This window comes from Nelumbo nucifera, chromosome 1 (assembly GCF_055504915.1).
Source record: "Nelumbo nucifera cultivar China Antique chromosome 1, China Antique-T2T, whole genome shotgun sequence".
NCBI classification, from domain to species: Eukaryota; Viridiplantae; Streptophyta; class Magnoliopsida; order Proteales; family Nelumbonaceae; genus Nelumbo; species Nelumbo nucifera.
In genome coordinates, this window is record NC_142649.1 from 163,561,675 (window position 1) to 163,578,353 (window position 16,679).

The window sequence follows — 16,679 nt, forward strand, 5'->3', positions numbered from 1 at the left end:
AAGGACCCATGTGATAACTTAAAAACTCACGTGGGTCGGGGCAAGGAGATGGAACTAAGGCCAACTGTAGACAGAGCTTACGGTCTATTTTTGTCCAAAGAGGCGAGAACTGATGGGGAAAAGTTGCAGCGACGGAGAACAGGCAAACAATGTGATCTATAGTGGGTGTCCCACTGAGATCAAGAGGACCCTAGCTCTTTGCAACGCTCCTCAAAGAGACTGAACCCTAGATATGCAAGAGAGAGAATTGAAGAAAGGGAGGAGATGGACGAAGGATGGGTGCACTGCAGAGTGAATGATGAAGACTCAGATGATAGTTCAAATGATAGTACCAACATTGGAAGTGTGAATGATGATGGTGGTTATGACACAGGCGATATGGGTTTGTTGAACATTGCAGGTCTTTTTCAGGGGGACATAGAGGAGAAACGGAGGATCATTCCAGACGACCAGAAAGCTCCGACAAATGATGGAAGAAGTCTTGGGTCTGCTGAAGTAAGTGGGGCTGAAGACTCTAGTGGGAATAATCCATCCCCAAGATTTCAGATTGTGTAGACCTTTGGGCTTGGCTACTTTCGCTGTTTGGGAGTAGTTGGAGTCTACCAGTAGAAGTTCACATGCTCTTCAACCATTCTACCTTTTATTGGCCTACAACAATAGGGAGAATTATGTGGAGATGTGCTCGTGCTGCCTTGATTTGGACTCTTTGGGAAGAAAGGAATATTAGAATTTTTCAAGAAAAGGAAAGGAGCAGTTGGGAATTGAAAGATTGTGTGTTAAATAGGGCAATACCTTGGTTGAAGACCTTGGAAATCTTTCATCAATTCTCCTTTAATGACCTTTGGAGAAATTGGTTAGCAGTAGCGAGGTGTTCATCTCTAAAGGACAAATCAATTACAAGCTAGTCTTCTCCATTCGAAGGCTCACTGAATTTGAACTTTGATGGAAGTAGCATGGGTAATCTAGGATTATCCGGAATGGGGGATGCTTTGAGAAATGAGAAAGGAGAGATTTTGTTGCTCTACTTAATTCCCTTGGGAATTGGGGACTCCATCAAGGCAGAACTTTTAGCTGCTGTACAAGGGGTGCAATTTGCAAACCAGCTGGGGGTACAACACCTAACAATCGAGGGGGATTCCAAAGTGGTGGTGGGTTGGTTGAAAAATTCTGAAGAGGCTATGTGGCGTTACAAGATTGAAATGAAGAAATTTAGTTGGTTGACAAGGAATATGTTGGTCACTGTACAGTGGATGGGGAGATCAGCAAATACTTTGTCAGATGTGCTAGCTAAGAAAGGGGTAAATAGGGAAGAATTGTTTTGGGCTCAGTTGTGATTCTTGCTTTTCTTTCCTAGTTTACTTGTAAGATTCAAGGAGGGGCTGCAGCTCGTGCCTCTCCCTGGGATGTTGTATGAACTCACTTCAGATTGTGCAAGGCGCAAAAGGGGTAAATCGGGAGAACTTGAAGCAGAGTAGGAATACACCAACAAGGGGTAAACCATGGGGAGAGAGGAAAGATTGCCATGTTGTCCAAAGGACAAAAATGCTTCCCAACCAACTCGGGGAGACAGATAGTTACCAACCCTCGGGACAAGAAAGGGAGGCTGATAACGTTAGCCCGTGTCCACCTCTAACCTTCTAGTCGAACCCAGGTAACCAAGTGAATTCAATTTTTGCTACTGATGCATTTTCCTGTTCCAAGTCCAGCAACCCTTGCATGTGTAGCCAACCAAGGTGGTGGGTCCTCTAAGTTTATGGAGAGGGTGATGAAGGACTATGGGGAGGTGTTGGAAGGAAGGTATAGGAATGAGGTATGGGAAATTATTGAAAGAATATTTAGTGAAATTGAACAAAATATGATGTGGAGGAAGGATATAAATGAGAGAAGAGGGGAGGGGTCAATTGAGAGGAGAGAAGGAAAGGAGGGGAAGATTTAGAGAGGACAGTGGTGGAGGGATCTAATAGAGAGGACTCAATAGCAGAATTTGTGGGGAAGTTGGGATATAGGATGGAAAACTTGAATGTTTTGAAAGGTGGCCTATAGAAGGAGGAAATCAAAATAAAGAAAAGAAAGCTGAGTGAAGTTGAGAGACTGAAAAGGGATGTGGAAGGTGACAAGAAGTTTGGGGTAAAAAAGGAGATAGAAGGGAAGGGGGGAAGTTGTGGTTAGGTGAAGAAGGGAATTAAGGAAGAAGCGATTATGAAGATACTTGGACTGTGAGGGGTATAGGAAGTGCAAGGAAAAGAGCAACGATTAAAGAGGTAATAAAGAGGTTTGACCTAGACATTGTACTAATGTAGGAATCCAAGAGAATGGAGTTTAATAATAGATGGGCAAGGAGTGTTTGGAAAGCTAGGGGGATTAGCTGGGTGGCTTCTCCCTCGTGGGGTGCTTCAGGAGGGATAGTGACAATGTGGAAGAGGGATGTGGTTGAAGGATTGGAGGAATTGATCGGAAAATACTCAGTCTCCCTGAAGTTTAAGCAGCAAGAGGATGGTTATGTGTGGGTGCTAACAAATGTTTATGGACCAAATGATTACAGAGAGAGAATGGAATTGTGGGAGGAACTGGCTGATGTCAGAGGGCTATGGGATGAGCCCTGGTGTGTGGGTGGGGATTTCAATGTGATTAGATTCTTAGAGGAAACCAATAATACTAATCAGAGGGTGACAACTAACATGAGGAAGTTTAACCGGTTTGTGGATGCCTTTGAACTCAAAGAGATACCTTTAGCCCATAAGACATTCACTTGGTCAAATCTCCAATCGAGTCCCATCTGCTCTAAGCTGGATAGGTTTCTATTCTCTTTGGATTGGGAAGAACATTGGGGGAACTTAGCTTCTAGAGCTCTTCCTAGATTGACCTTTGACCATTGGCCCATAGTGAGATGCAAGGAGGAAAGGAGGAGTGGAGGACTTACCCCTTTTAGGTTTGAAAATATGTGGGTTACTCCATCCTGGGTTTACTAAAAGAGTAAGGGAGTGCTGGAATGAGTGTAACCCAGTGGTGGAATGGGAAGGGATGAGGTTCTTCCATAAGAAACTACAATTTTTGAAAGCAAAGATCAAGGAGTGGAATTAATTGGAGTTTGGAAGGCTAAAAGAAAGAAAGAGAACCTTGAGGGACCAACTTGAGAGCCTTGACTTGAAAGAAGAAAGGGGAGAATTTGGAGAGGCAGACAAGGAACAAAGAAGAGGTTTGAGAAGACAACTAGAGGAGTGCCTACATAAGGAGGAAATAAGCTGGAGGCAAAAATCTCGATGTAAATGGCTGCAAGAGGGAGATAGAATACCAAGTTTTTTCATTCTTTGGCAAATGGGAGGAGAAGGAGAAATTTTATTTCCAGACTGGAAGTGGATGGAGTTGTTTTAACACAACAAGATGAGATAGTAGGGGCCTTTGTAGGACACTTTAAGTCCATCTTAAGAAGGCCTTTAAGTAGGGGGGTGTGGTTTGAAGGAATGGACTGGCCAAATGTAGGGGCAGATAACAAGCGGGGGTTGGAAAGAAGTTTGAGTTGGAAGAGATTACGAAGGCTGTGTTTTCTATGGATAAAACAAAAGGTCCAGGCCCGGATGGTTTCACAATGGCTTTTTACCAAGACTGTTGGGATATTTTGGAAGGTGACCTTTTGCTGGTGTTTGAGGAATTTCATAGGAGAGAAGTTGTTAACCTAGGAGTGAATTCCACCTTCTTAGCTTTGGTTCTAAAATGGATAGATGCATCCCATCCAAAGAATTTCAGGCCAATTAGTTTGGTAAGTAGCTTGTATAAGATTCTAGCAAAGGTATTGTCTTTGAGATTGGAGGAAGTATTGCCAACTATCATTACACCAAATCAAGGAGCTTTTGTGAGTGGAAGACAAATTACTGATCAAATTCTAATTGCTAATGAGAGTGGAGAATTTCAGGAAGGATAGAAAGAAGGGAGTGGTATGTAAGTTGGATCTGGAAAAGGCTTATGACTTGGTGGATTGGGATTTCTTGAAGAAAGTTATAACCAAATTTGGGTTTGGGGTTAGGTGGTGCAAATGGATTATGGGGTGTGTTCGGATTTTCCATTATTCTGTGCTAGTGAATGGGACAGTGGTAGATTTCTTTCCAGCCATTAGGGGCATAAGACAAGGGGACCCCCTATCTCCCTTCTTGTTCACACTGGTTGCTGATGTTTTGGGGAGATTGATTCACAGAGCAATTCTAGGGGCCTCCTAAGAGGTTGGAGATTTGGAAGGGAGGGAACCCCCCTTACCCACTTGCAGTTTGCAGATGACACGATTCTATTTTGCGAAGGAGGAAATTTGAGGTATATTAGGAATATGAAATTGATGATACAACTCTTTGAACAAATGTCCAACCTGAAGGTGAATTTTGAGAAAAGTTGTGATGGGTGTGAATTTGGAGGAGAGAGAGAGATTAGGGAGAGAGTAGAATTGCTAGGGTGTGAAGTCTCAGGGTGGCCATTGAATTATTTAGGGTTGCCATTGGGAGATAACCCAAAGAAAGAGAGTTTCTAGAATCCGGTGGTGGAAAGATTTGAAAAGAGACTTGTCTCTTGGAAAAAGAATTACCTTTCTCTTGGAGGGAGGATTACATTGATTAGGGCTACTCTAGCAAATTTACCCATTTATTTCCTTTCAGTGTTCAAAATCCCAGCAAAGGTATCTAACAAATTGGAGAAGATGATGAGAGATTTCCTTTGGGAGCCGGGAGAGGAGAAGAGGAACCATAGGGTGAGCTGGGAGGTGGTGACTAGAAGCAAAAATCGTGGTGGTTTGGGGCTTGAGAACAGTAGAAAAAAGGAATTTTGCCCTTTTGGGGAAGTGGTTGTGGAGGTTCCCACTAGAGAAGGAGAAATTATGGGTTAAAGTAGTGGTAAGCATACATGGGCTGGAGCCAAATGGATGGGATGCTGGAATCCAAGTTAGGACTACAAGTGCGTCACCTTGGAAAGCCATTCATGATTTGTTACCAGTCTTCTTCCCTCTTTATCAGGCATGACTTGAATTTAGTGACTCCATAAAATTCAGGGAACAAACTTGGGTAGGGAATGCCCCTCTAAAGGACTAGTTTCCTTCTTTGTATGCCCTCTTTGATTTGAAAAATGAGTCAGTTTCTTCTTTCATTACCCCTTTCTCTTCCATTTCTGGGTTTGAGGAGGGCTGTGAGAGACTTAGACCTTGGTAGTATTTCGAGTCTCCTTGGACTTCTTGATAATGTTTTTATAGACCCTGCTAAGTTGGACTCTAGAATCTAAACCCCCCACCCCCACTAGCTCATTCTCCTGTTCCTCTTTCTTCAAAGTCTTAAACCAGTCCACCAGTTTTGTAGCCCTCCCTTTCCTTGTTAATGAGGTTTGGTGCAGACCAATTCCTCCTAGGGTTGGTAGTTTTTGCTGGGAAGCTTCTCTAGAAAGAATAAACAGTGGTGATCTGCTCCAAAAGAAGAGACCCAATACTTGTTTGTCCCCTCACTGGTGTGTTCTTTGTAAAGCTGATGGGGAGACTGGTTTTCACCTATTGGTGTCGTGCCAGTTTGCAAAGTCTATTTGGGAGTGGGCTTTCTCCCTCTTTGGGTGTAGTTGGAACCTTCCATCAAACTTGCAAAGTCTTTTTTCCCTTTATTTTTTCAGGTAGTGTATGCAAAAGGGGGAGAACCATGTGGAGATGCCTGAGAGCTGCAGTATGCTGGTCTTTATGGGAAGAAAGAAACTCCAGGATCTTCTCTGAAGTAGAGAGAGGTGCTGAAGAACTGAGAGAACTGATCCATATAAGGGTTGTACAGTGGCTGAAATCCTCTGAGCTGTTCACAGATTACACAGTGAATGACTTGTTGAGGAAGTGGGGTGAGCTTGCAAATTGTACCCAGACCAAAACAGTAATGAGTGTGTCTTGGACCCCCCCAGCTGCTGGTTTCCTAAAACTAAACTTTGATGGGAGTAGTAGAGGGAATCCTGGACACTCAGGGGTTGGGGGTGTTTTTAGGGATGAGAATGGGTGTGTTTCTGCCTTGCTCTCAGGTCCAATTGGAGTGGGTGACTCTCTCAGAGTCGAGATCTATGCAGTTATGGAAGGAGTCTAGAGAGCTAAGGAGATGAATATAAGAAAACTCATAATTGAAGGGGACTCGGAGGTGGTGGTAGGGTGGCTGAATAAAGACAACAGTGGCTTATGGAATTACAGCAATGTGAGGAGGAAATTTAGGTTGCTGGTTTGAGAGATGGAAGTTAAGATCAGTTGGGTGAAAATATCAGCCAACTCTTTTGCTGATGGGTTAGCTAAACAAGGGGTGGAGAGGGAGTCAATGTTTTGGGCACAGGTGTAAATTTTTTCTCTTTTTCTTGGGGGCTCAAGCTTCAGTTGGAAGATAAGAAAGTTTTATCTTCCCCTTTGTAATTATTTCTGTGATTAATTAATGAAATGCATGATTGATAAAAAAAATCATTATTCACTTACCTAATAAAAGAGGGAGATAAGTAAAATTCAGTGAGTGAGAGTGCATATGTGGCTGCTATCAAGGACCTTCTTTGCTGCATCACTTCTGTGGTGGTAATTGTGATAAAAGTCAGTGTTTTAAAAGTGCAAGGGGCCTTTTAAGGTGCAAAGTTTTTTAAAACAAAAAATAAAAACAATATTAATTCAGAAAATTACAAACTTGAATTTTTAAAGAAACTGTGTTTTAAAAATCCTATTGACTCCTAATTAAAATACATAAATGTAACACATAAATCATATTCAAAGTGAAAATATAGAAATAAAATCAAACACAGAACATATTCAAGCACTCAACAATTCAAGCATGTGAAACTTTCAATCTGTTTATTTCTCTCCCACTTGCATTACTTTAGGTACCTAATATGATGTTAAGCACCTTGCATTTCTAATTCTATGAAATTGGCCCTCTGCCGCTGTCAAGGTCCTTTGAGGCAAGCCCAGGCAAAGCCCTTTCATGGGTTCTAAATTTTTGGCCTGTATATAAAAAGTTTGGATTTGTGATTTTAATTGCAGTTCATATATTTTAGGATTAGGAATCACATGTTGTTGGATTAAGAATGTCTTGTATTTAGAAGAATGAGAAAACAATACTAGCAAAAAGGTGAATTCGGATTAGCTGAATGCTTTAGCTGTTCAGCGGGCTGTGGAACTAATGATGCGGTTCCATGCCAGTAATTAATTCATGGGCCCCACTGTAAAAGATGTGGGCCCATGTATTTAATACTGGTGTGGAACCTTATCATTGGTTCCACAGCCCGCTGAACAGCTAAAGTGTTCAGCTAAACCTTGCTAAAAAAATGGGGTTTTGTTAGAGAAGCGACAAGTGAATGTTATTTGCTACTATCTCATCCTTCTTGATACAAGACATTCTTCATCAAACAACATTTGATTCCCAACTCTATTAGTGAACTGCAAATAAAGAAAATAATACAATCTCTGTATGTATGATCTAAAAATTTAGGACCACCACATGGGCTTGTTTGGGCTTGCCTCAAGGGGCTTGGTCTGTTCCAGCCACTATGCAAACTAAGATGCATGCCAGGGCTGAGGTGCAAGGTGCACAAGGTGCATGCCTTTTCATAAGGACTGCCTCGGGCAAGGCACATACCTTGAAATGCGCCTTTCCTATGCACTTAGGTGCACCTTTTAAATCACTGACAAAAATATCCTGCTGCACTGGATTCCTTTCAGTACAAACCTTCAAAAGAAAGGATGGCACTTTAACACATTTTGGGCCCTGAAATGGATCATCATTTCATTGCATATGTCACATCACAATTTTTAATTCCTGTTCTATTGGTTGTCCTTGGAATTTCTTGATACTTGTTAGGCCCAGAATAGAAGATATGATTAATTTGGGGGGAGGGGGCAATGTATGGGCATATTGGGTGAAAATTATCAGTGTGTCTAGTCTCAATGTCAACGTAGAGGATACATGTGAATGTTGATATAGATTTTGGTGATTTACGTGCTAGTTAGTAAGAGTCACATCTTTTGTATCAACTTTAACTGGAATATTCCTCTTTTTCCCCTACAGCAAGAAGCAGAAAAAATCAAGGTGAAGCAGGACAACAAGGATAAATTCGTCAGCCAGGGAACAGAGGGAAGTGTGAGCAGGTGTCTTCTTGTCTTTGTAATTTTTAACTATTATTTGTTACTATAAGATATATAGTTATATCTGCAAGATATCTCTATCCTAGATCTTTGGGGTGCTTGGCACTTTTCTCTCTGTAAAATAATATTACATATTTGTTATTAGCAACTAATAATGTGAACAATTATCCATCAATACACACATTCATTTACATTTCAGTGTTTATAAATCATCTTTATCATCTAAGCCTTATCCCAACTATATGGGGTCGGCTATATGAATCCTGTTTCACCATTCTTTTCTGTTTAGTGCTATATCCGTTGTTAAAATATGAGTGCTTAAATCATTTCTTACTATTTCAACCCATGTCCTTTTTGGTACGCCCCTAGCTCTTCTAGCCCCTTCAACTTGCAACAGATTGCTTCTTCTTATAGTTGCTGTAGATAGTCTTCTATGCATGTGATTGACTGACTGAACCATCTTAGTTTACCTATTGAAGCTGCTCCCAGGTTCTTTTAAATGACTTTTTTTTGAGCCTATACTTTCTAGTTTTTCCACTCATCCATGTTAGCTCACGCATTTCTGCCACACTCATTTTTTGGACATGTTCTTGCCTGCCCAACAGTCTTATTCCATAGAGCATTGCTGGTCTTACAACTGTTTTATAGATTTTTTTTTTCTTTTAACCTAAGTGGTATGCATATTAAATGTCTATTAATGTGTCCAACATTAATTTCAGTGTTCATAAATAATATATTTTTTAATATGTGGCATGCATATTATTATTGTATTCTTTTGGTGGCTTGTTTTAGTCTCCTAACTTAGATTCTTTGGGTTATGGCATGGTCCAGAGAACCTGTCTTATTTTGAAAGGAAAAGAAACAAATGGCCCATTAATCATATAAAAAAGAATGATGTGCAGAAAGTATAGACATTCTCCCCTTTAAATAGGAGGAATCAATGGCCTTGATGATGGTGATGTACTTGCATTTCATAAGAAAGGTAAATCTTTGACATCCAGCATGAACACTTCGTTTAGATAGGACCCAAGATCAGCTGAATGTGCAGCAGATTCCAAGTTGAGAGGTGTTAATATGAAGGACATGTACTGGGGGTCTGCCATTAGGGAACAGTCATTTATAAAACTTCTCAGATGTTTTTGGTTTCTTTTTGGGCTCATGGTTAGCATGTTCTGTGCCAAGCTGAGTCTAATTTCTTGTATTATTTTGCACTAGACCTCATTAATAAAGTTATCATTGATCATTTACTGATGAAAAATAACAATGATAATAATAACATATCTTTTTTGATGGGTAACTGAAGTTTATTAAAATAAAGAGGAAAACTATTTACATGGAGGCCAAGCATCCCTTAGATTAGGTAGTTGAGAAAGCTACTTCCCAAAAAATATTTCTGTACACTTTCTCTTACATCCTTATATTTTTCTCTCATGTTTTTATCCATTTACTGTCTGTATAATCTAACAATCTGATACTGATATCATACTCTCTGGGTGTAGATACATTATGAAGAAGGATATATCTGCTCACAAAAAGAAAAAGGAAGAGAATGCTGATTTTCATTTGGCTCAGCATATAATGCAGAACAAACAATATAGTATGTCTGGTCAGGCAGATGACGAATATGATTATGATGGATGTCCAAGCAAAAAGCGAGATAAGAGAAGGGCAGATGTGCATAAGCATAAATCAAGTGAGAATGCTAATATTGCAAAGCGCATCTTGACTCAGCAAGAACGCTGTCAATTTTGTTTTGAGAACCCAACTAGACCAAAACATCTTGTAATTTCTATAGCAAATTTTACATATTTGATGCTTCCACAGTGGCAGCCCATTGTACAAGGCCATTGCTGCATTTTGCCTATGCTGGTGAGAGCCAATATGATATTTCAATTCAACATCTGGTCTTTTGTTGTCACTTTATTTCTCTTTCAAACATTGTTTTTCATGAATGTTTTCCCATTTACAGCATGAATCAGCTACAAGAAATGTTGACAATAATGTGTGGGAAGAAATTCGCAATTTCAAGAAATGCCTCATTATGATGTTTGCAAAGCAAGAGAAGGACGTTGTGTTTCTTGAAACTGTTATTGGGTTGGTGCAGCAGCGTCGACATTGCTTGGTTGAGTGCATTCCTTTGCCTCGAGAGATTGCAAAGCAGGCTCCTCTATATTTTAAAAAGGTGAGGGACTGCGATGTTTTATGTAGTTTGTCTTTTGAAGTACATTATAAGTTAGGCCCTGTTTGGATAAGCTTTGGTTTTTGAGCTTTGGGCTGTGAAAATCAAAATTGAGGCAAAAAGTGTTTTGAGCATTTGCTAAGAATTTCTTTTAAAAACACTATCTGAAGCCAAAACACTCGTAAGCCCTATAGTACAAATCCTAAAATTAGGTCTTTGAGCTTTTGTGCTTTAAAAGCACGGACATCAAAGGATTCAAAGCTTATCCAAATGCAGCATAAGTTATTAAGCAAATTTCATAAAAACTTTCTTAGAACTAGTTGGAAAGTTCATTTTTCTTGTGAACCTTTTTAGATAAAATGATATTTATGTTAAGAAGGCAGAGAGAAAGGAGTGTAAGGATGTAACCATGACAATGTGATGTATGCACAGCAAGTTGGCCAGAGAATGACCTAGTTACAATTGATTGCAATTGCTTCAAAACTATGAATAAACTTAATACTTCGACAATACTTGGGGAAACTTTGGAATTAATATTGAGAACAAAAAGGTGGTCTATCTGTTCACTTACAATTTAAACCTAGAGACTCTGTGCTGTGTCAAGGTTATATCCTTAATACACTTGGTAATATGATTAATTTTTTTGATCAATAACTCTGAAATGATTTCATTAATTAGAAAAATTATGGTACAACAAGAGGTTGTGAAAGAAACCAGCTTTAAAAGCTCACCCAAGATAGAATTACAAACGTGCCCAAAACATATGTGTTCTTTGAACCCCTTGCTTCGCTAAGCAATCAGCCAAACTGTTGGCTGATCTCCTCACCCATCCCACCTGGATTGTGTTATGTCCCAGAAACTTCACGCAGTTCTCAGACTCACAGCAGAATTCACACAACTTGAACATCAACAAAAGAAACTGGTATTCATTCAGAAGAAAACATTAACAGTTGGTCGGTACTTCGAGAGACCGCCGGCTCTCCCAATCACTCACAGTATTCTTCACTCAAGAAAAACATACCTCCCCCCATCTGCCAAAGCCCCTTCTTATACTCTTCTCACAGCATAACTGACTCCCTCTATAAATGCCCAGCTGGCCAAGTTATAAATGCCCAACACTCTTCTTATTCCTAACTGACATGGCTATAAATGCCTCAAGACTCTCCTTATTCCCTTCAGCTATAATTGCCCCCATGTGTTCAATTGTTCAATTATTTCCCCCCTTAGCCGATTGTTGACCTTTCCTCTTCCTGGCATACGTAAGGTTAATTGGGGGCCTATCAGATTGTCATGTCCCTTGACAACCATTTAAATCTTCGGAATTCATTCTTCAGCTGCCACGTCACCCCTTCCCCTTTCTGTAACCATTTTATCACAGTTTCTGAGTCTCCCTCAATGATCAGTCTATTAATACCCAACTCTTTAGCCTTCTCAACCCCATATGCTGCAGCTAGAAACTCTGCCCTTGCCACATCACCTTGCTCCACAGGACCGGAGTACAGAGCAATGATGTTTCCATCTTCATCTCTAATGTTCCCCCCAATGCTTGAGGGGCTTGGATTACCCACACTACTCCCATCAAGGTTCAGCTTCTTCCAGCCATCTGTTGGAGGGGACCACACCTCAAAAAGCTGTTGTCTTGTAAATGAAGAGGCAGCAATAAGTCCCCAAACCCTAAAGAAGTCTTCGACCTTAAAAACTGAAAACATCTTCAAGCTTTTTGCCCATTGTGCCACCCTCAATGTTATTGTTTCAACCAAGGCTTCCTTACATTTTTCTTTTCCTTCAAATATTCTTGCATTTCTTTCCTCTCAGACAGTCCAAAGTAGTGCTGCTCTAGTAATCTCCATAGGATCTTACCCCTCCTTGTCGTGCCACTAATACCAATAGGGCTGAATAAACCTTCCAATCTGTCAGGAGAAGACGACCTGCACCCAAAAAGGGAAGTAAACCAATTCCAAATAAAACTGACAAAAGTACATAATATTAGGAGGTGGAAAGCAGTTTCACCATTCATCTTACATAGGACACACTAGTTAGAGGACAAACACCAATTTGGCCTTTTTCTTTGAAGTACATCAAAAGTATTAATACAACCATGAAATACTTCCCAACAAAAAGCACTGACCAAATTTCTTTGACTGGGAAAGGATGAGAGGAGGTGGCAACCAACGAGTGTAGAAAGGATTTACAAGAAAACAACCTGTCAGAATTAGGACCCCAAATCCTAGAATCTGAACCACCTTCTCCCAAGAACATTGAGTTCAGCAAGCCTAACAGCTCGGACATTGCAAGAAGTTTAGATTCTCTGAGGTTCCTGTTAAAGCCAAAGTTCCAATTCAACCCTGGGAGGTGAGAAGGTTGACTTAGTAAATCTGAAATAGGCCTACCCTTGAATCTGGAAAGATCAAAAAGAGAAGGAAATTTCTCACACAAAGGAGTATCCCCAATCCACACATCCTCCCAAAATCTAATTTTACTACCAGAAAACAAGTCATACGTGATATGATTTAGGAAAGTTGGGAGAAAATCATGGATGGCTTTCCAAGGAGTATCCAAGGTGGCCCTACGGAGGCATCTAGCATCCCATCTGTTGCTCGACATGCCATGAATGCTTGCCACAACTTTGTGCCATAATTTTTCATTTTCGTTTGGAAACCTCCAAAGCCTCAAGGCCTGATTCTTCAATCTTACATTAGCAATTGCCAAGCCCCCTTCATCTGTCAATGTCACCACCTTTTCCCATCTATCCACATGATCTTTCTTAGTTTCCCCTGGCTCCCAAAGAAAATCCCTCATGATTTTTTCAATTTTCCTCACTATCCCTTATGGCATCTTAAACACTAACATGTAGTACATCGGAAGATTTGCTAGGGTAGACTTGATAAGAGTTATTCTCCTCCCACTGAGATATAGTTCCTTTTCCACCCCGCCAAGCGTTTATCAATTCTTTCCACCACTGAAGACCAAAAGCAAGTAGATCTAGGGTTATCTCCTAGTGGTAAGCCTAATATTTCAACGGTCACTCTCCTTTCTCACAACCTAGGGAGTCTTCCAGAAGCCTTAATTCGTCCTCTTCAATGTTGATTCCAACCAGTAAGCTCTTTGACCAATTGATCCTCAAGTTGGACATCCTCTCAAAGAGTTCCACAACCAGCCTCAAATTTTCCACTCCTTCCCTATAGTCTCCATCACAAGAAATTAGTGAGTGACCAAAACATTATCCCTCCCCATTGACCAACCCCTGAAAAGCTGCAAATAATTTGCTCTCAAAATCAATTTGTTTTGGGCTTCAGCAATCAAAGTAAATAGAAAGGGAGAAAGGGGGTCATCCTCTAGCCCACGGAATCCCTCAAAGAAATTATACACTGTCCCATTAACTATGATTGAGTAGTGACTAATTTGTAAACAACCCTTAATCCATTTGCACCACAAATTTCCAAAGCCACACCTCATAATATCAATCAAGAAGTTCCAATCCACCAAATCATAGGCTTTTTCCAAATCCAGTTTGATAGCCACTCCTTTCCTCTTTAGTCTCTTTTGAGCCTCCACACATTCATTGGCAATTAAGATTTGGTCAATAATGTGTCTATCTTATACAAAGGCCCCTTGAGATTGTGAAACAAGTGGGGGGATCACCTTCTTAATCCTCAAAGACTAACACCTTTGCTATCACCTTGTAAATATTGGTGACTAGACTTATTGGTCTGAAATCCCCTGGCTTGTTGGCATTGTTCTTCTTTGGGATCAGTGCTAAAAATGTAGAGTTCATACTCAGACTTATCACCCCTCTTTTATAGAATTCATTGAACACTCTGGGCAGATGTCGTTTGATTATGTCCTAATAGTCTTGATAGAAGGCCATTGTGAAACTATTGGGCCTTGGTGCTTTTGATTTATTCATAGAAAAAAACCGCTTCCTTAATCTCTCCCTCTCCAAACCTTTTTTTTCCAAAATTTGGACTTGAGGCTTCCCAGTGTCTTCCTATCAATGCCTTCAGCCCTCCACCTCTCAACTAGGGGTCTTCTATAAATAGACCTGAAATGCTTTGAGAACACTTTAGCAATCTCATTTTGGTTTGTAACCTCATTTTCCCCCACCAATAGAGAATTGATCATGCTCTTCCTTCTTCTTCCATTTGGAATGGCATGGAAGAACCTTGTATTTCCATCCCCTTCTTTGACCCACCTCTCTCTTGATTTTTGCTTACAACAAATTTCCTCCCTCAATAAAGTTTCTCTTAACTCTTTCTTTAGAGACCATCTCAACTCCCTTTCACCTTCACCTAAGGATCCTTCTATCTCTTTGCTATCAATTGCCTCAATCTGGGAAATTAAGTCAACTTTCTTCTCCTCTAGTCTTTTGAACTTCTCCCTATTCCACTCCTTGATCTCCTTTTTCAACAATTGGAGTTTCTTTAGGAACTTTTGGCCTTCCCACATTGCAGACTGGTCCAGTCTATTCCACTAAACCTTCGCATTCTCTTTAAACTCCGGGTGAGTGAGTCACATATTTTCAAATCTAAATGGAGTTGGGCCACCATCATTGATTCTCTCAAACAAACAGATGGGCCAATGGTCTGAGGTAATTCTAGGGAGATTTCTCCCAACTAAATCTGGCCAATGCTCTTCCCAATCTGGTGAGACTAAAAATCTATCAAGCTTGGAAAGAATAGGGTTTGTTTGAAGGTTTGACCAAGTATAGCAGGATTGTCCTAGGGGAATATCTCTTAGCTCAAAAGCTTCAATAAAGGAGTTGAATTTCCTCATGCTTGATGTAGTTCTTTGCCTTCCCCCAGATGTCTCACTTACTAGACACCAAGGTCCTTCCCAGAGGCCCCTAATATCCCCAAGCTCCTCCCACATTTTATTCCTTTCTCTATATGAGTTTGGCCTGTAAACATTCGTGAGAACCCATTCAAACCCATCTTGCAAGCCCTTCAACTTAATAGAAATTGAGAAATTGCCCACTAACTCTTCCAAACATTGAACAACTTCTCTCCACATTGTTATTGTAATCATTCATGGAGAGAGAGAGACGAGAGAGAGAGAAAGAGAAGAAGAGGAAGATATGATTGAGAGACAAAAAAACCAACTGCTTCTGGCTGCCGCCAGTTTAGTTATTTATATTAACTTAATATAAAAGGAATGGGAGATTACAAGTATGCCCCTGGTGGAACTCCCTAGAAACAAACTAATAAGAAAGAAAGTAATTAACTGACTGATAGCATCTTAAGCTGACAACCCACTAACAACATTTATAAAATAACAATTAAATAATCCTCACAACACTCCCCCTCAAGTTGGGTTGAATATGTCTATCATGCCTAGCTTGTCACATAACTCATTGTGCCGCGAGTATGGAAGCCCTTTTGTGAGGACATCAACGAGTTGTTCCTTGGAGTTGACATAAGGGATGCAAATTTCCCTTTTTTCCAATTTTTCCCTTATGAAGTGTTTGTCCACCTCAATGTGCTTGGTCCTCTCATGTAGGACAGGGTTGCTGGCGATGTTTATGGCTGCCTTGTTGTCACAGTAAAGAGACATAGGATTATGAACAACAACTCCAAGCTCCCCTAGAAGATTTTTTAGCCAAAGGACTTCAGCCACTCCATGTGCCATAGCTCTATATTCAGCTTCAGCACTTGACCTTGCTACCGCACTTTGTTTCTTGCTTTTCTAGGTCACTAGGTTTCCTCCCACAAATGTGCAATACCCACTCGTGGACTTTCTATCATCCACAACACTTGCCCAATTAGCATCTATAAAGACTTCCACCTTTAGGTGATTATGTTTACTGAATAGTAGACCTGTTCTGGGATACTTTTTTAAGTATCTAAGAACTCTCTCTGTTGCCTCCATGTGTGGTTTCTTGGGAGAGTGCATGAATTGGCTTAGAACCCCAACTGAATAGGCAATGTCTGGACGGGTCATGGACAAATAAATCAGCTTTCCCACTAACCTTTGGAACTGTTTCACATCTTTCAGAGGTTCACCATCACAATCACCCAACTTGTGATCAACATCCATGGGAGTATCTGTTGGCCTTGCACCTAATTTGCCTGTGTCTTGTAATAGATCAGGGGTGTATTTCCTTTGAGAAATGAAGATATCCCTTTCTGAGCAGGCGACTTCAATTCCAAGGAAATATTTCAGAGGACCTAAATCTTTCACTTCAAATTTAGATGCAAGGAATTGTTTCAATTTTTGTATTTCTGAACTCCAATTTCCTGTAATGATGATATCATCCACATACACTATCAATACAACAACCTGTTTCTGACATCTCTTCACAAAGAGTGTATGATCAGACTGACATTGTTTGAAGCCTACTTGCTGAACTGCCATGTGAAACTCATTGAACCAAGCTCTGGGAGATTGTTTTAAACCATA

The 16,679-nt window shown here is 40.4% G+C and overlaps 1 protein-coding gene across 2 annotated transcripts in view; it reads left to right on the top strand.

The window, feature by feature from the left end:
- LOC104612398 (CwfJ-like family protein) overlaps positions 1–16,679 on the top strand; it is a 50,136-nt gene that overhangs the window by 23,284 nt on the left and 10,173 nt on the right. For both annotated transcript variants that reach the window (XM_010279791.3, XM_088895046.1), the window contains exons 7-9: positions 8,028–8,107; positions 9,604–9,973; positions 10,074–10,286. In XM_010279791.3, the coding sequence (XP_010278093.2) occupies positions 8,028–8,107; positions 9,604–9,973; positions 10,074–10,286 (663 nt within the window). The remainder of the gene's footprint in view (positions 1–8,027; positions 8,108–9,603; positions 9,974–10,073; positions 10,287–16,679) is intronic.